This window comes from Tachypleus tridentatus, chromosome 4, assembly GCF_004210375.1.
Source record: "Tachypleus tridentatus isolate NWPU-2018 chromosome 4, ASM421037v1, whole genome shotgun sequence".
Lineage (NCBI taxonomy): Eukaryota > Metazoa > Arthropoda > Merostomata > Xiphosura > Limulidae > Tachypleus > Tachypleus tridentatus.
Window position 1 is genome coordinate 2,062,052 of NC_134828.1, and position 21,092 is coordinate 2,083,143.

General features: G+C 29.0%; 1 protein-coding gene across 3 annotated transcripts in view; it reads right to left on the bottom strand.

The window, feature by feature from the left end:
* Positions 1 to 20,868, bottom strand: part of LOC143248434 (mesoderm induction early response protein 1-like) — a 55,422-nt gene extending 34,554 nt beyond the window's left edge. For 2 of the 3 annotated variants that reach the window (XR_013026986.1, XM_076496792.1), the window contains exons 1-8: positions 20,705 to 20,868; positions 19,298 to 19,345; positions 17,203 to 17,227; positions 14,766 to 14,902; positions 11,223 to 11,439; positions 10,883 to 10,956; positions 9,668 to 9,737; positions 6,058 to 6,114 (exon numbers count right to left, since the gene is read on the bottom strand). Coding sequence is in view for 2 of the 3 variants with exons in the window: in XM_076496792.1 (XP_076352907.1) it covers positions 6,058 to 6,114; positions 9,668 to 9,737; positions 10,883 to 10,956; positions 11,223 to 11,439; positions 14,766 to 14,902; positions 17,203 to 17,227; positions 19,298 to 19,309 (592 nt within the window). In the remaining variant the exon portion in view is untranslated. Of the gene's footprint in view, positions 1 to 6,057; positions 6,115 to 9,667; positions 9,738 to 10,882; positions 10,957 to 11,222; positions 11,440 to 14,765; positions 14,916 to 17,202; positions 17,228 to 19,297; positions 19,346 to 20,704 lie in introns of those variants that run through there. The other variant, XM_076496793.1, reaches the window with a different exon arrangement.
* Between the last annotated feature and the right edge of the window lie 224 nt (positions 20,869 to 21,092).

Below are 21,092 nucleotides of genomic sequence, written 5' to 3' on the forward strand. Positions count from 1 at the left end.
AGCTTCTTTACATACATTATATTTACAGTTTAGTTACATACATTATATTTACAGTTTAGTTACAATCAACACACTTACAGCTTCTTTACAGTACATTATATTTACATACATTATATTTACTGTTTAGTTACAATCAACATACTTACAGCTTCTTTACATACATTATATTTACAGTTTAGTTACAATCAACATACATACAGCTTCTTTACATACATTATATTTACAGTTTAGTTACAATCAACACACTTACAGCTTCTTTACATACATTATATTTACAGTTTAGTTACAATCAACATACTTACAGCTTCTTTACATACATTATATTTACAGTTTAGTTACAATCAACATACTTACAGCTTCTTTACATACATTATATTTACAGTTTAGTTACAATCAACACACTTACAGCTTCTTTACATACATTATATTTACAGTTTAGTTACAATCAACATACTTACAGCTTCTTTACATACATTATATTTACTGTTTAGTTACAATCAACATACTTACAGCTTCTTTACATACATTACAGCTTCTTTACATACATTATATTTACAGTTTAGTTACAATCAACACACTTACAGCTTCTTTACATACATTATATTTACTGTTTAGTTACAATCAACATACTTACAGCTTCTTTACATACATTATATTTACTGTTTAGTTACAATCAACACACTTACAGCTTCTTTACATACATTATATTTACAGTTTAGTTACAATCAACATACACTACAGCTTCTTTACATACATTATATTTACAGTTTAGTTACAATCAACATACTTACAGCTTCTTTACATACATTATATTTACAGTTTAGTTACAATCAACATACATTACAGCTTCTTTACATACATTATATTTACTGTTTAGTTACAATCAACATACTTACAGCTTCTTTACATACATTATATTTACAGTTTAGTTACAATCAACACACGTACAGCTTCTTTACATACATTATATTTACAGTTTAGTTACAATCAACATACTTACAGCTTCTTTACATACATTATATTTACAGTTTAGTTACAATCAACATACTTACAGCTTCTTTACATACATTATATTTACAGTTTAGTTACAATCAACATACTTACAGCTTCTTTACATACATTATATTTACAGTTTAGTTACAATCAACACACTTACAGCTTCTTTACATACATTATATTTACAGTTTAGTTACAATCAACAGTTTACAATCAACATACAGCTTCTTTACATACATTATATTTACAGTTTAGTTACAATCAACACACTTACAGCTTCTTTACATACATTATATTTACAGTTTAGTTACAATCAACATACAGCTTCTTTACATACATTATATTTACAGTTTAGTTACAATCAACACACTTACAGCTTCTTTACATACATTATATTTACAGTTTAGTTACAATCAACATACAGCAGCTTTTTACATACATTATTTTACTTTTACATACATTATATATTTACAGTTTAGTTACAATCAACATACACTTACAGCTTCTTTACATACATTATATTTACAGTTTAGTTACAATCAACACACTTACAGCTTCTTTACATACATTATATTTACAGTTTAGTTACAATCAACATACTTACAGCTTCTTTACATACATTATATTTACTGTTTAGTTACAATCAACATACAGCTTCTTTATATACATTATATTTACAGTTTAGTTACAATCAACATACTTACAGCTTCTTTACATACATTATATTTACAGTTTAGTTACAATCAACACACTTACAGCTTCTTTACATACATTATATTTACAGTTTAGTTACAATCAACACACTTACAGCTTCTTTACATACATTATATTTACAGTTTAGTTACAATCAACATACTTACAGCTTCTTTACATACATTATATTTACAGTTTAGTTACAATCAACATACTTACAGCTTCTTTACATACATTATATTTACAGTTTAGTTACAATCAACATACTTACAGCTTCTTTACATACATTATATTTACAGTTTCAACACACTTACAGCTTCTTTACATACATTATATTTACAGTTTACAATCAACACACTTACAGCTTCTTTACATACATTATATTTACAGTTTAGTTACAATCAACACACATTATATTTACAGCTTCTTTACATACATTATATTTACAGTTTAGTTACAATCAACACACTTACAGCTTCTTTACATACATTATATTTACGGTTTAGTTACAATCAACACACTTCTTTACATACATTATATTTACAGTTTAGTTACAATTCTACAGCTTCTTTACATACATTATATTTACAGTTTAGTTACAATCAACATACTTACAGCTTCTTTACATACATTATATTTACAGTTTAGTTACAATCAACATACTTACAGCTTCTTTACATACATTATATTTACAGTTTAGTTACAATCAACATACTTACAGCTTCTTTACATACATTATATTTACAGTTTAGTTACAATCAACACACATACAGCTTCTTTACATACATTATATTTACAGTTTAGTTACAATCAACATACTTACAGCTTCTTTACATACATTATATTTACAGTTTAGTTACAATCAACACACTTACAGCTTCTTTACATACATTATATTTACAGTTTAGTTACAATCAACATACACAGCTTCTTTACAGCTTCTTTACATACATTATATTTACAGTTTAGTTACAATCAACACACTTACAGCTTCTTTACATACATTATATTTACAGTTTAGTTACAATCAACACACTTACAGCTTCTTTACATACATTATATTTACAGTTTAGTTACAATCAACACACTTACAGCTTCTTTACATACATTATATTTACAGTTTAGTTACAATCAACACACATTACAGCTTCTTTACATACATTATATTTACAGTTTAGGTTACAATCAACACACATTACATATTCTTTTTAGTTACAATCATACATTATATTTACAGTTTAGTTACAATCAACACACTTACAGCTTCTTTACATACATTATATTTACAGTTTAGTTACAATCAACACACATACAGCTTCTTTACATACATTATATTTACTGTTTAGTTACAATCAACATACTTACAGCTTCTTTACATACATTATATTTACAGTTTAGTTACAATCAACACACTTACAGCTTCTTTACATACATTATATTTACAGTTTAGTTACAATCAACACACTTACAGCTTCTTTACATACATTATATTTACAGTTTAGTTACAATCAACATATACAATTACAGCTTCTTTACATACATTATATTTACAGTTTAGTTACAATCAACATACTTACAGCTTCTTTACATACATTATATTTACAGTTTAGTTACAATCAACATACATTACAGCTTCTTTACATACATTATATTTTCTTTACATACATTATATTTACTGTTTAGTTACAATCAACATACTTACAGCTTCTTTACATACATTATATTTACAGTTTAGTTACAATCAACACACTTACAGCTTCTTTACATACATTATATTTACTGTTTAGTTACAATCAACACACTTACAGCTACAGCTTCTTTACATACATTATATTTACAGTTTAGTTACAATCAACACACAGCTTCTTTACATACATTTATATTTACTGTTTAGTTACAATCAACACATGTACAGCTTCTTTACATACATTATATTTACTGTTTAGTTACAATCAACACACTTACAGCTTCTTTACATACATTATATTTACAGTTTAGTTACAATCAACATACTTACAGCTTCTTTACATACATTATATTTACAGTTTAGTTACAATCAACATACTTACAGCTTCTTTACATACATTATATTTACAGTTTAGTTACAATCAACACACTTACAGCTTCTTTACATACATTATATTTACAGTTTAGTTACAATCAACATACTTACAGCTTCTTTACATACATTATATTTACTGTTTAGTTACAATCAACATTATATTTACTTACAACATTACTTCTTTACATACATTATATTTACTGTTTAGTTACAATCAACATACTTACAGCTTCTTTACATACATTATATTTACTGTTTAGGTTACAATCAACATACTTTACAGCTTCTTTACATACATTATATTTACGGTTTAGTTACAATCAACACACTTACAGCTTCTTTACATACATTATATTTACAGTTTCGTTACAATCAACACACATACAGCTTCTTTACATACATTATATTTACAGTTTAGTTACAATCAACATACATACAGCTTCTTTACATACATTATATTTACAGTTTAGTTACAATCAACATACTTACAGCTTCTTTACATACATTATATTTACAGTTTAGTTACAATCAACACACTTACAGCTTCTTTACATACATTATATTTACAGTTTAGTTACAATCAACACACTTACAGCTTCTTTACATACATTATATTTACAGTTTAGTTACAATCAACACACTTACAGCTTCTTTACATACATTATATTTACAGTTTAGTTACAATCAACACACTTACAGCTTCTTTACATACATTATATTTACTGTTTAGTTACAATCAACATACTTACAGCTTCTTTACATACATTATATTTACAGTTTAGTTACAATCAACACACACAGCTTCTTTACATACATTATATTTACTGTTTAGTTACAATCAACACAATTACAGCTTCTTTACATACATTATATTTACTGTTTAGTTACAATCAACATACTTACAGCTTCTTTACATACATTATATTTACAGTTTAGTTACAATCAACTTACAGCTTCTTTACATACATTATATTTACTGTTTAGTTACAATCAACACACTTACAGCTTCTTTACATACATTATATTTACAGTTACAATCAACATACACAGCTTCTTTACATACATTATATTTACAGTTAAGTTACAATCAACATACAGCTTCTTTACATACATTATATTTACAGTTTAGTTACAATCAACACAATTACAGCTTCTTTACATACATTATATTTACAGTTTAGTTACAATCAACACAATTACAGCTTCTTTACATACATTATATTTACAGTTTAGTTACAATCAACACACTTACAGCTTCTTTACATACATTATATTTACAGTTTAGTTACAATCAACATACTTACAGCTTCTTTACATACATTATATTTACAGTTTAGTTACAATCAACACACTTACAGCTTCTTTACATACATTATATTTACTGTTTAGTTACAATCAACATACTTACAGCTTCTTTACATACATTATATTTACAGTTTAGTTACAATCAACACACTTACAGCTTCTTTACATACATTATATTTACTGTTTAGTTACAATCAACATACTTACAGCTTCTTTACATACATTATATTTACTGTTTAGTTACAATCAACATACTTACAGCTTCTTTACATACATTATATTTACAGTTTAGTTACAATCAACACACTTACAGCTTCTTTACATACATTATATTTACAGTTTAGTTACAATCAACACACTTACAGCTTCTTTACATACATTATATTTACCATTATATTTACTGTTTAGTTACAATCAACATACTTACAGCTTCTTTACATACATTATATTTACAGTTTAGTTACAATCAACATACTTACAGCTTCTTTACATACATTATATTTACAGTTTAGTTACAATCAACATACTTACAGCTTCTTTACATACATTATATTTACAGTTTAGTTACAATCAACATACTTACAGCTTCTTTACGTACATTATATTTACAGTTTAGTTACAATCAACAGACTTACAGCTTCTTTACATACATTATATTTACAGTTTAGTTACAATCAACATACCTACAGCTTCTTTACATACATTATATTTACTGTTTAGTTACAACTGACACATTAATAACACACTGATACAGTAACTGGTGAAAATGTGTTAAACAGAACATTCTTTACTAGTTAATAAATATTATATAATTTTATTGTTTTCTATCTTTATGTCATTGCTTTTATTAGAAGAATCACAGCTGATACTAAATCAAGTAATACAGAGATAAGATTCCTTAAGATCAGGTTTTAAAATTAAGTTGGATATTTTATTTAAAGTAAATTTTTGTTAAAATAATCATACCCAATGTAATTAAAGTTGAGAGAGAAAGAGAATACCTTCTTTATCTGAAAGTTTTGTTGGATCCCACAGAAGTCTGTCTTCATTTTCATATGCTGTAAGAAAACAAAAACAACTTTATCAAAGCTAATGTAAATAAAAACAAACATATAATCCATTCTATAAATTGGGTAACTAATGTTAGAGAATTTCATTGTTGTTTCAACAGTATTTATTCTGGTCAACACATGTGATATACATCTAACATTATCCTAAAAACAATCTGTGAGACAAACAGTTTTCTGACCAACAGTTTTTCTTTTAGTTTACTAAACAGTTAGTCCCTTGGTGGGACAGCAGTAATCTACAGTACTAAAGTCAGGGGTTTGATTTCCTTCTGTGGACATAACAGACAGCCTGATGTGGCTTACTAAACAGTTAGTCCCTTGGTGGGACAGCAGTAATCTACAGTACTAAAGTCAGGGGTTTGATTTCCTTCTGTGGACATAACAGACAGCCTGATGTGGCTTACTAAACAGTTAGTCCCTTGGTGGGACAGCAGTAATCTACAGTACTAAAGTCACGGTTTTAATTTCCTTCTGTGGACATAACAGACAGCCTGATGTGGCTTACTAAACAGTTAGTCCCTTGGTGGGACAGCAGTAATCTACAGTACTAAAGTCAGGGGTTTGATTTCCTTCTGTGGACATAACAGACAGCCTGATGTGGCTTACTAAACAGTTAGTCCCTTGGTGGGACAGCAGTAATCTACAGTACTAAAGTCAGGGGTTTGATTTCCTTCTGTGGACATAACAGACAGCCTGATGTGGCTTACTAAACAGTTAGTCCCTTGGTGGGACAGCAGTAATCTACAGTACTAAAGTCAGGGGTTTGATTTCCTTCTGTGGACATAACAGACAGCCTGATGTGGCTTACTAAACAGTTAGTCCCTTGGTGGGACAGCAGTAATCTACAGTACTAAAGTCAGGGGTTTGATTTCCTTCTGTGGACATAACAGACAGCCTGATGTGGCTTACTAAACAGTTAGTCCCTTGGTGGGACAGCAGTAATCTACAGTACTAAAGTCAGGGGTTTGATTTCCTTCTGTGGACATAACAGACAGCCTGATGTGGCTTACTAAACAGTTAGTCCCTTGGTGGGACAGCAGTAATCTACAGTACTAACGTCAGGGTTTGATTTCCTTCTGTGGACATAACAGACAGCCTGATGTGGCTTACTAAACAGTTAGTCCCTTGGTGGGACAGCAGTAATCTACAGTACTAACGTCAGGGGTTTGATTTCCTTCTGTGGACATAACAGACAGCCTGATGTGGCTTACTAAACAGTTAGTCCCTTGGTGGGACAGCAGTAATCTACAGTACTAACGTCAGGGGTTTGTGGACATAACAGACAGCCTGATGTGGCTTACTAAACAGTTAGTCCCTTGGTGGGACAATCTACAGTACTAACGTCAGGGTTTGATTTCCTTCTGTGGACATAACAGACAGCCTGATGTGGCTTACTAAACAGTTAGTCCCTTGGTGGGACAGCAGTAATCTACAGTACTAAAGTCAGGGGTTTGATTTCCTTCTGTGGACATAACAGACAGCCTGATGTGGCTTTGGAGTAGGAAAAACACATCACTCCAACTACTTAATTCATTCAGATAATTAGATGAATATATACCAAATGTGAGGTTATAACCAACCTCAATAATTTAGTTAACTATACACGATAAACAAATTCTTTATATCAGTGATTTGGTGCTTACAAGTTTCAATGGATAATACCATTAAACCCTGATCATATATTCACATGTTCCTAATATTATCATACTAAGTAACTTATTAGATACATTATTGATATTAATTAAAGTCTCACCCCTTCACATGTAACTATCATATTATTTGTGCACCTTTACAAAAGATTTGCAAGCTACTAGCCTTGAAGTCACTCTTACCTAAATGTATCAACATGGCACACTTTAAACTTAGATGTAAATTATTTCAAGGTTAGTGCTATCCAAATCTCTTAGTAAGACATGAGAAAGTGAGGAATCATTTCAGAATCTTCAGTTTGAAATAATTTAAACAACAAATGAACAAACAACACTAATACTGCCATCTTTCTTTGTCAACAACTTTGAAATTCTTGATGATGAGAAACCCACATGAAATAAAAACGTACCTCAGAACGGCTGGTATGGGTATTAACACTTTTATTGATAAGGAGAGAACAACGTTTCGACATTCCTAGGTCATCTTAATCTGAAGGTGACCTCGGAAGGTCGAAACGTTGTTCTCTCCTTATCAATAAAAGTGCTTATACCCACACCAGCCATTCTGAGATACAGACTTTGAAATTATAACTGACTATAGAATCAGTTGAAAACACCAGATACAATAGATAAAAGAAGGAAAATACAGAAGTTTAACATTCTGTGTACAACAGAATGGGGGGCAGTTCAAAGTGTGCATGTCATGTCCTTTTGACAGAGGTACATTTCAAATTTAATTAGATATCTTTATTATCAATTTATGACAATAAATTTAGGATAAAACTTTATACTATACTATATATGTAAAAATGGCTCGTTTGGGTTGAGAAAATATTTTACGTAGAGGAGCGAACAACGTTTCGACCTTCTTGGATAACCGAAGTGGGTTTTCTAGAAGTTACTGATTTACACTAAAGTGAAATGTCAACATTATGCACATTTTTATTTTCTTTATTTCAGAAAAGAAAATATTTACATTAACTTAATATGGTTCAAAACATTAGAATTGAATGAAAGCAGTCATGAAAAGGTTAGAAGGCCTAATGCATTTGTGATAAATAATTGTAATTGTCCAATACAACCTATAGTTATTGTGGGGGAAGCATTTTGTCTCTTCAACTTTTGATGTGGCTAATTCACAGTAGTTAACGTTGGGGTAAAGCAAGTAAGACATAAAAGTACAGTTTTACCAAAAATCATTTTTATAGTCAATTAGAAGACTAGTGGTTATGGAACTGGAACATGAAATCTAAACAACGACAATAATACTTTTATTTTCAACACTGAAATCACCTCACACTGAGATATTATTCAGCCTGACTCAGAAAATTCAGAAGCGAATCGTTAGTAAAAATAATTTATTAAAAATTTTGACTGTTTTATAATACAACACACTTGTAACATTTACTAAACGGTCTTCAGATTTTATGAAAATACACCTGGTAAACGTATAACTATAGCACACACTGCTGTGTATTATTTTATTTCACAGAAACAGGGGGATGTTGCTAATTCTGGGAGGTAGGGGAGGGTGAGAGAAATTAGACTTAAACATCTTAAACTGATACACATTTTAAATTTTCATGATCTATAACTGTGAAACAGCAATAAGAGTGTGACAAGAAGTGAGAAAATATCTCTAGAATTATGGTATTGTTGTACAAGTTATGAATTATTCTGTTCATGCAATGAAGTTATTAAATTGAAATTATTTTGCAGTTTTCAGACATTTATTTATTTTTTAAAATAACTAAATATTTTCTCAACCTCTCAGTTAAAGACTGAAAATTTGTCCAATAATCAGAACTGTACTGGATATGGTTAAATAAATATACAAGAATTTTGTCTTTTTCTGATAAAATGTTTTATGGTCAAATAAAACTAAGACATACCTGGTGCGTCATCATATTTACAAAGACCTTCTGGTACAACAGCCTGGAAATCTGACCCTACCTGGATGGTCTATACACATTCAAATACAGAAATATCAAATGTAGAAACTTAAGCTAAGTTTGTTTCTATGCAGAAAGAAAAGAAAAAAATGTAATTAAATCTTAAAATAATGTCATACAAATGTCATCAGAACAGTTACAGAAAGGACCCACAATGCTTACTGAAGCTTTCAATAGGTACAGATTAGAACAACTTCAAATCTTGTCTACAAACACATTAATATAGTTCTACCAGTCTGATTCTTTCATCTCATGGCCAAAAACAATGCACATGTTACTTTGTTTTGCTTAGCTTATAGTCATGAAGTATAACAATGAACAATGGGTAACACTTTAACATTAGTTGTCTTTTCCCATCTTTAACTCCAAGATGAATAACTGGACAACACCATACTAAAGATGAATAACTGGATAACACCATACTAAAGTCATCATTGCATTTTCCTTCTAATTTTGTGATAGATTAGAATTGGGATTTTTATATACATAAAGTGTATGTCAAATCAAGTTGTTGAAACTACCAATAATATGCTAAACTATGGTGTTGATATAAATAATCTTTAGCCACTGCTGAAATGAAACAGGTAAACTCTGCTTGATGCTAGGTGATAGTGAAAAGAAAAATTCTCATATGAATGCATACAAGACAGAACTAACATTAGCTCTAACAAAAAATGCTTACAAGATGGTCTTATAAAATGTTAAAAGAAATGACTGGCTTGACCAGATAAATATTTATCTTAATGGTAAAACTATTCGGCTATCATCACTTACTCCCAGGTATCACAAAATTGTATGACAAATTATAAAAGATGTGGAATATTTAATTTGTCTATGTAAAAAAACCACAGATAACATTTCAAGATGGAATATTCTTGTATTTACAGAATAAAAACAGTTATAACAACTGTTAAAACAACACTTTATTTTCAAGCACATTACATTGAAAAACACCAATATAGAAATGTAACTTATTATACAGAAATATCATTCTTTCAAAATGCTCAATAGTCTCTTACTTGTTTCATACAGTGAATAAAACTGGACAGTTACCGTTGGTAACACCAGTGACTTGTGGACTGCCATGACTAATGTTTTACAATCATTAACATTAATGTTATTACATGCAACAAATCAGAAAACAAAAAATCTTACTTTTCTCCAGTCATCTCCAAGTGAGTAATCATCACCAGAATCGGACTCCGACGTCATACTGGCTTGAGATACGGCTAAAAATTAACAATTAACAAACTAAAGAAACATACTAGTAAAGGAAATCTTTGTTGTAAATACTATTATCGTTTTACTTCTAAATATAACCAACACCATTAACCATTCACTGTGAGCCAATTCACAGTGGTGAAATTAGTTTTATTGGAATAAACGCATAAAAATATTTTAGTTTAGTATGTTTCAGTATGAAATATAACACAGCAAAAATCCTAAGTACACCTTAGACATTACAAACACTCTAATCCATACAAACTGTCCATACATCGAAGTAAGTGTGTAGAGTTAGAATGTTCGCCTCCATCGAAAACATCGTTGTCCCGACTACCATCATCTACTTCATCTCCTCCAGATTCTTTAGGAATACCTTTATTCAAACGTTCTTCAGGCAAATCCACAGAAACATGCCGAAGGCTTCCTACATCCTGCTGGTTACAGCAACCATACATGGCAAGCAGCTCTTCTAAAGGCATAGTCCCTTCCTATAAGTAGGAACCAAATAAAGAAAAAACAACATTTATTATATATTACGTACAAATTTCTAATCTAGAAACTTTTGGGTTTCATATCAAACAATAACAATTACATCTTACTGGGAATTTTGTTTTCTGCATTCAAATAGATTATGTGGAAAAATTTTCAACCTTCAAAAAATATGTTACATTTAGACTATAATATTTCCATCTCAAACTCTTTAAGTAAGATTGTATCACTAATACCTGTAAATAAAATCACCTGAAATGCAAGAAAGTTTGATGAAGTGGTGAACATCTATAATTCTTAACACACAGAACTGGTTTTATCTCTTTGTTCACTTACTAGCTGTTCTAACTAGAAACTTCTGCAGATAGGTCTACTAAAACAGTGGTACTTATCACAAAAATAATCAAATTATCTCAAATTCATACATGTTTTTGAGCATGTTATAACAGTTATACAGAAGTAAATACAACAGAATACAATAACTCCTTATTCAATAATTTCATGTCCTCTGAAACAACATGTTCTAACAGCTATACAGAAGTAAATACAACAAAATACAATAAATCCTTATGCAATGATTTCATTTCCTCTAATACAACATGTTCTAACAGCTATACAGAAGTAAATACAACAGAATACAATAAATCCTTATTCAATGATTTCATGTCCTCTGATACAACATGTTCTAACAGCTATACAGAAGTATATTTTATTACCTTTACTGACCATATTTCCTGTATGTACAAAATAATTATTCTAACATAAATACTACTCTATTAAATAATGTTTTTAAACTGCTAACTGTGGTTGTGATTGAGACTTTTACTAGTATTTCAGAAACTTGGGTTCCAACATACAGCTCCGAGTTTCAGCTACACTTGGAATCTCAATACTAACATTACTTGTTTTATTGCTATAAACTGTAGTAAACAACAACCTACTATGTTCCTAAACTCAAAGCAACAGCTAAAAATTCCTACTTATGATAATAAACAGTGAATCTTGGCTTTCAATTGTAAATGAATAACAAAGATGTTAGAACGACTAATACAATTCTAAAAGGATTTATTTGCAAAATACTGATCAAACATTAGAGGCTGTGATTTAGCTTGAAATGTTACAAAAATATCTTTAAAAGTCAAACAAAATGTATAACTCATCATAAAAGGGTGAACAAAATTGAACATTTTACAGCCACAATGTAAAAGATTCGTAGGCATGGAAATGATAACTGAACTCTTAATTTCTGTAATTTATGAAAAACTAAAAAAAATAATTTCCAGCTCTAATGAAAACAACTAATGCTAAAAACTATGCTGTATCTACAACATTAAATTAACTCTTTCTCAATGGACTTAGTATAATATACACAAATTTATATACAGAATTGCACATATTAAATATTTATATTATAACTTTGGTTATAGAAACTGTACCTTCAAATAATTTGGCAGACTTTTGGTAAAGATTTCATATTATTTGTACACAAAAAAATCAGATTTTTTTGTAATAAAATATTTTTACTAAAAATTCTTTTTTAAAATATCGTGTCTGTTTGGTTACTAGTCTGACAACAAAGTGATTTCATATTGATCAAAAAGCTTCATCCCAAAAACCTCAAACATTTATATAATCTCTATAACCTCCTAAATACATTTCAAATATTTGTTTCCAGTAAGACCTTATATGTGATGTTATTTTCTATACTCTATGTGGGATTTGTCTACTGACTGACCTCATAACCATCATTAAAAAAAAGGAAACAAATTTTGTGTGTGTGCTAGAACACACAGTTACAAATGTTTTGTCTCATAATATGATGTATTCATTATGTTTTTATTATATTGACCCTCCAGTCATACCTAGCTAACATTAGGTAACTTGTGTTGATGTGGCACAGCTTCACTATATCCAATAATATACAACTGACCAATTCTTGGCTGTGTTTTAGTGGACTAGTATTTTGTATTATACAGAAACATTAATTTCATTATACATTATCTATGTGTATAGATTATTACTATTTAGAAATAAGTTATGAAACTGTAGACTTAGTATTTTAACATCACATACATCTAATTTGAACCATTACTGCATTCAACATATCACATCTCTCATTAAAATCTATATTTAGGTCTGTTGTTTTTTTAACATTTACTTTCAAATTAAGAAATTAACTCACATATAAGATTAAAGTTTTAATTATAATGTACAGGGTGGCCCGTAAGTCTCTACCCATCCATATATCTTATGTATCCAGTGTATTTGTGTGCTGTCCCTCATTCTCGCTGCATAATATTACGCGACGCCATGTTCTGTGAGACATTTTCCTCAACATAGCAGGGGTTATTGTTCCAAATGCTGCAGTAACAGCTACCTTCAACTCATCCTTAGTATTACAACATTACTTATAATAACATATGGATGGGTAGGAACTTACAGACCACCCTGTACATGTCAATCACAAATTTACTGACATAAATTCATAAAATAGTAGCCCAATAGAATTTTCAGTGCAAGTCAACAAACGCAATGACATGGCCTTTGACCCACTGTGAAAAGGTTAACATAGCCAATTATTTTGTTAGTGTGGCACATTCAAATTAAATTTAACATTAGTTTTTACTATAAATAAACAAAAAGCCATGTATCTGGTACAAGAAAAAAAAAACAAAACCAAAATGCTAAAAATCCAGTGACAAGAAGTAAATATAGTTCTCTGTAAACCAAGGTCTATGTAACACGTAGCAATGAAAAAAAGACTTAGTATAGTCACACCAATGAAGTAATTGTTTTAAAAACGATCCTGTCCAAAATGACTGGAAAAAAACAGGACAATGGTCAACATCTGATGTCAATCTTAAAATACTCCAACCTCCAGAACTGTACAATAAATGAGACTTTTTTTATCATCCAATATTAAAAATTTTTAAATTGTAAATAACTTACTAGTGCTAAGTGCCACTAGCAAGAAATAAAATCTGTGTATGTAGCAACAAGTAAGTGAAAGATTATGATTGTTTAAACACTGAAAGTCAATGAACTAATAAAAACATCCATATTTTTAGGGCTACTGATTTCCAATACTTTTCTCTGCTTTTGGTATTTAACCAGTAATATTTAAAGCAAGTATGTTTCCATCAATAAGTACTATGCTATCTATATCAAACAAAACTACAACCACCTATTATCACTTAATTACTGATGTTTGTGATAATTCATGGGTCTGAAATTGTTTTATTTTTCCACACCAACTTATATCAATTCAGAGTCATACACTTCATTACATGTTAAACTTTAAGAAAGTTTAGCCAATATGTCTTGCCTTCTGAAGATCATCCAACTCTCCAGCAACTCCATCATCTTCTTCTAGAAGTTCTTCTTCATCCAAGGTTTTTTCATCATCAAATTCATCCACAAGCATTTCAGCAGTGGGATCAAAATCTTGATCACTCTCAGTTCCTGCAAACGTACTCTGATTATAATCAAGTTATTCATTTAATAACCCATTCAATAATTACACACATAACTCACTATATACTATGCATGTTTCAACAGAAAGCCTTTTCATAAGTAGTTCCAAATGACTGTAAAAATCGTCTTAGTTTTATAAAGATAAAAATATATATTTTTAGGCACTTAATGCCCTTAACTTACAATATATTCTCTTTCTAAGCTTCTTTTAATTTACAAATGTGTCCATTTTCAAAAATTACATTTATTTAAAAGCTGCAAAAATTAGGTTTACCTTTAATTTTTCAAAAGATTTAAACAGTAAACTGAGTAAATATAATTTTAAAATAAAGTACATTCTCTAATTTTTATCAAAGTGAAAATAAAGCTATTACCTTTGATATATATTGAAAAACAATTGATTACCATGTGTGTTTGGTTAGTTTTGAATTTTTGCGCAAAGCTACTCAAGGGCTACCTGTACTAGCCGTCCCTAATTTAGTAGTGTAAGACAAGAAGGAAGGCAGCTAGTCATCGTTACCCACTGTCAACTCTTGGGCTACTAGTTTACCAATTGCTAGAAGCTGCTTTGTAATAAATAGACAAGTGTTAAATCCATCTTTCAAGAAACTCATACAACACTAATAGATCTAAACAGACCACCACAAAGAGCAACAAGCATAGCAAATGACAACTGATCCTGAACCAAGGAAACGAGACAGAAATTTGCTCAATGATACTATGACACTTCACTTTTAGATTGCTAAATATATCACAACTTGAATGAATAGTTTGTGATGAAAAGAATTAATACCAGTTAGAATATTCCCATAATTTGTTGTACATCATACAAATTGAGTGCAAGACAAATACAATATGTGAAAGATTGCAGTTATTAGCAATCTGTACAACTTTTATGAAAATTAATAATTTGTTTCTTCATAAAATTTCAAAATTACAAAATCACAAATGAAAATAGCAAGAGATGGATCAATACTTGTAGTTGTGGGCATTACAAAAACAAAAATGTAATAAAGAATACTGACATTTATAGCAAATAGTTTGTAGAACAAGCTGGACCTTCAAGTAAAAATATGTAACCTGTGCCACAGTTGTATTCATAAAACAAATAATAATAATATTTTAATGTATGTTCAATTAATTAAACAATTCATAAGGGGTCTTGTTATTTTATATACTTACCATCAAAATAAAGTAACTAACTTAGTAGCTGTAATTTTGTAATTGCTGAGAAATATTGTGACAAACTGTTACTTGTTGCTTTAAAAAATTAGTCATTCTTTATTTTCATACCAAAAATACCTAAGCAAAAACAAAATTGATTTAATATTATATAAAAGTGAACAGATTGAACAGATATTTTTCATTTCAATTATTTTCTTTGTGAGACAGGAAACATGCTGATAGGATATTTTTATATCTGAAACAATTGAACAACATGTATAAAAAACAGTTCTTCCATGTTAGATAAATATAGGCTTACTCATACCAACTGTTGAGTTCAAATTTCTTCATTCTGTTCTAGTAAAATTATACACTTATGAAACTGTATCAAAGAATTCCTGGTCTATAGAAGAGGTATTTACATGTACTTTGGTAGTATAGGTAACAAAACCTCTGTTAACACGATAAGCAAAATATAAGTTGTACTTTGTTTTGACCACAACAACTACTAATTTCTCAACTAGTCAATTGAAGATACTGATAAACTTAAATCACACACACTTAGGTAGTATAGGTAACAAAACCTCTGTTAACACGATAAGCAAAATATAAGTTGTACTTTGTTTTGACCACAACAACTACTAATTTCTCAACTAGTCAATTGAAGATACTGATAAACTTAAATCACACACACTTACACCCCTATACATTAGTCTACAATCTAGGTAATCAAAACTGACAAATTTCTGAGCAAAAAACAAGCACATCTATATAGTGCTACTACTGATTAAGTGGTTAATGAGCAAAAATATGGAGACAGTAGCAGAAAGCTATTGCATAATCATTTACAAATGAACATGCAAAAGCAGTAGCTAGTGGTGAGCATTGAAAATTTGTGGCAATAGAGGACACTACTAATCAAAGAAAGCTATTTTGTGAGCCAAGGCAAGAATTTGATGTATCAACAATTTAAAACAATAACTCAACATGATGGAGTTTAGGATCCCACAATTAATTCTAGACTTTGATACAGTCTTTGCCTAACCAACCACTCCACATTTACATTTAATGTTACAGAATAAAGCTTGACTACTACAAAATGAAATAATGGAAAATAAACTTACCAGCACTTGATTCACTAGCACAAGGCTGGAAAGAAGAAATATAATACATTAAAATGACAGATGTTTAATAGTTTTTTGTATTTTTTATACACACATACATTTTCTGGTTATTTTGAAATGGGCTTTATTTGTTTTCAGGAGTATATATTTTTTATATTTCAAATAAATGTTCTTTGTGTACCACAATGCTATAAATTACAATTTTTTTTTCCAATTTTACAAAATTGTATGCACAGACAATTTACAAACAAAACCTAACATGGTATTTCATGGTAATGGAAATTATATATTTTCTTATAAAACAAATACACAAACATGTAAAATAAAAAGTCACCAAAACTGATGATAATTTTGCTCCTTATACAAGTAAATAAGTAAACTTCCATTACGAGTACCTTTCAAACTGTTTCCAAATGGTTCTAATACATCAAAACTTACAGTGATAGTCTAAAATTTCTGTTTAAATATATGGTTAATTATAGTAGTAATAATGGTATTTACACACAATATTGAAATGTTTACAAATCACATATAACCTAAGGATAATAGGGAACCTACTTGTCCATCAAGGCCATCCCACTCACTAAACTTGAAGGTTAAAACAGTTAAAAAACAGCCATTGTACTTCAAATATTTACCGAATCAAATGCAGCCTAATTAATGAACTACAAAGAGAAATTCTAACCTCTTGAGGCCTTTATTCAATATTCCTAAAATACAACTTCAAATCCTATTTGCCCTATCACTAGCAACACCACATTACTTATAAGGCTTAAGAAATTCATGTATTTAGAACAATAAAATCCTTTTATTTCATAATATTGGTACAGTTATGTCCAACACACTTACTCTCACAATTCAAATTACAATATATGGAAAGGGAAAATTTTACTTAAATATGTTTTTAATTAGGCACACAAAAGCAATATGATTGAAGCAAACATCCAACAAAAATTAAACAGTTTATCAAAGTGTTTATTAAATGAGGTTAGTTGCAAATAAAAACTAATTACAAACATCTGCAACCTAATTCTAATGCAATTTGATTCATGAAAACAAGGGTCTACTTTCAAAAAATAGAATTGAAGTATTTTTATGTCCCAACAGTATTTTTCATGTGCAAATAAAAGCAAAATTACAAAAACCTTTGAATGTTTCTTAAGTTTTCAACATGTTTATAAACTGGTCACAGACCAAAAAGTTTCATAAGAGCTCAAAATAGTTTAAATAGTACTTCAAATTTGTTTAATTTGTACATTATTAGTTCATTTTTTAGTTATAAATCTTTAAAATGCAATATCCTTTTAATTATCCACATATAAGCATCTTTTAGGGTATTTTATTGCTAAAAGTAAAATTGGTATATTTTCCAGCAGCAAAGAAACCTAGAAAAAGATGTCTATAAATTTTAATTATTACCAATATGTGTTTAAACTACATATGTGTAACTTCATCATTTATTATTCAGTAAGTATATAACAAGAGTATATTAGCAAATAAAGAAATGTTAGGCTCAAAAGAGAAATTTCACAAAGGTTACTATGACATTTAATTAATATCCTCTGAGAAGAATGTATAATTCATAAGCACACTTTCCTCAATAAGCATATCTTTAATATTTTTACTTTCTGAGAGATTACTCATAATAATTGTTATTATTAAAACCTTAGGAAATAATTTTATAAAATGATTGAAACCCAAAAAATATTATTCAAGAAAGTATGTGTTATTATTCAAATGAAACTCTCAGACCTCTTGTACTACTATCCATATATCATACATTTATCCTTATTATATGCTAATTTGCTTAGAAAAACATTTAAAAGTTAAATCTCCTAACTAATGCACTATATATAAAAATCTTTCCATTTTGTAAGAATGAGGAAAAAAATCAGTGTTTAATTCTGATATAAAAAACTTTCTCAGACAGAGTCCTATTCTGAAAAAACAATCTGAATTATTAAAGAAACTCTCAGAAAAACAATTTAAGAAAAATTTAAAAGTATATAAAAAATTATACATTTTGATAGATGAAAAATGAATTGTAACATCTAACATATTTAAAATGCAAAAGTTAAAATAATATTAAACTTACCTCTGCCATCATTAAATGTTCCTAAAAGTATTAATCCACTGTTTTCAACTGCAGTGTAAACAAAAATACAAGTTGCAAATAATAATAATAGACATTGACTAAAATATAAAGAAATTAACACAGATACTAAAACCTAACATGAACATCCAAATAAAATGGACAAAACTAATTACATTACTAAAATATGGCCAGGTTATGATATTTTAAGGTTTTACAGGTCATGTTTTAAAATAAAACTAACAGAAATGATTTTTGCAGCAAAATTATGAGAAAAAAATTTCTCATTAAAATATTGAAACATCTGAAGCTGTCACATCAGGCTTAAGAATATCAAACATCAAAACTATCAAATTTGTAAAAACTTTATTCTTAAGAAGATTAAACAACTTAAACAACTTAAAAACAAATATCTTTCAACAATCAAAACTTATTCTGTTCTGAGATGCACAGGTCACATTTAATGATGAAAATCTCTGCACCACTCATGTCCTGTGTTACCCATTAAGAAACTTGTGTGTTATTCAACGAATATGAAAACCAAGCATTTGCAAGGAAAGAAATTGGTATTTCCTTTTTGTTCTCAAGGTAACATAGCATAAAACTTTTTTAACAAACTAATTTCTGGTTTTGAGTTTGTCCAATTTGTAACATAAACTTAACATCCAGTGTCTTTTGTATGTACATCAGCCATCTACAATGACATCAAGAAAGAAGTCCAAATTACAAATCTTTCACGTGTTTGTGGGAGAAGAAAATCCATCCTATCTCTTACTTTCTAATATAACATAAAAAATGACCCACTGTCTTCTTAGGTCAATGTTTTGTTTTACAGTATCAGTTTTTAATGCACTTATAAAAGTTTCATGTGACTTTTTTTTTTCTGTTTAATTAACATCATAATAATACTAGCAATATTACCCAATACACAGCAGCTATTACAAAAGAAAAAGAAAAATCTAAATTTAGTATTTTAAACATTAAACAATTTCGATCAGAAGAAAAAAAGTTAAAGTTTCGTACAGTCAATCCTAAACTTTTAGTTTCATTCCTTTTATGAGCAATACCCCAAATCAACTAAAGAATTACGGAGAACTACTTGATTAGGCCTAATTGTTGCAAAGCCCTACTTTTACCAACCCCCTTATTCAATCTCTCTCAGGTTAAGTAGAAAGTATTATGTCAGAAAACAACTTTTTTAATACCCGATAAATACTACAATAAAACATATAAAGTATGCAACCGTTATAAAAAACACGCTGATACGAATCATCCTGATTAAATCTTATATAAACTGACCAATAATAGTATAAACTATATTTATATAATTAATAATTATAATATTAATAGATATACTAATAAACTCATGATATATACTCAAACTTTGGTCAATTATTTTTGAATACTTACGTCCTTTCTTCTCGATTCTCTAACTTATGATATTAAATAAAATAATTTAAAGCATTCACACATTAAAAACGTTTTATTTAGTTCATGTTATTTATATTTAAATTATCTTTTCTTAAATCTTCTCCCGCCAGACGCCATTTTCTTATAACAAATCTTGTACGCATACTCAGTTACTAACCCTCTAGTGTTACTTCTTCAGAATATTTCATTACGAAAAAAATGTTTTCCTTACGTATATTTCTGAATTTTTAAATATTTAATTCTAAGAAAATAAGTTAAACCGGTATAAAAATAAATGTAATGCGTTTTAAAACACATCCATCTATCGTTAAATTTATCAGAGATTATTGTTTTTACCCCACTTTAAATGATAAATTATAGGACACAC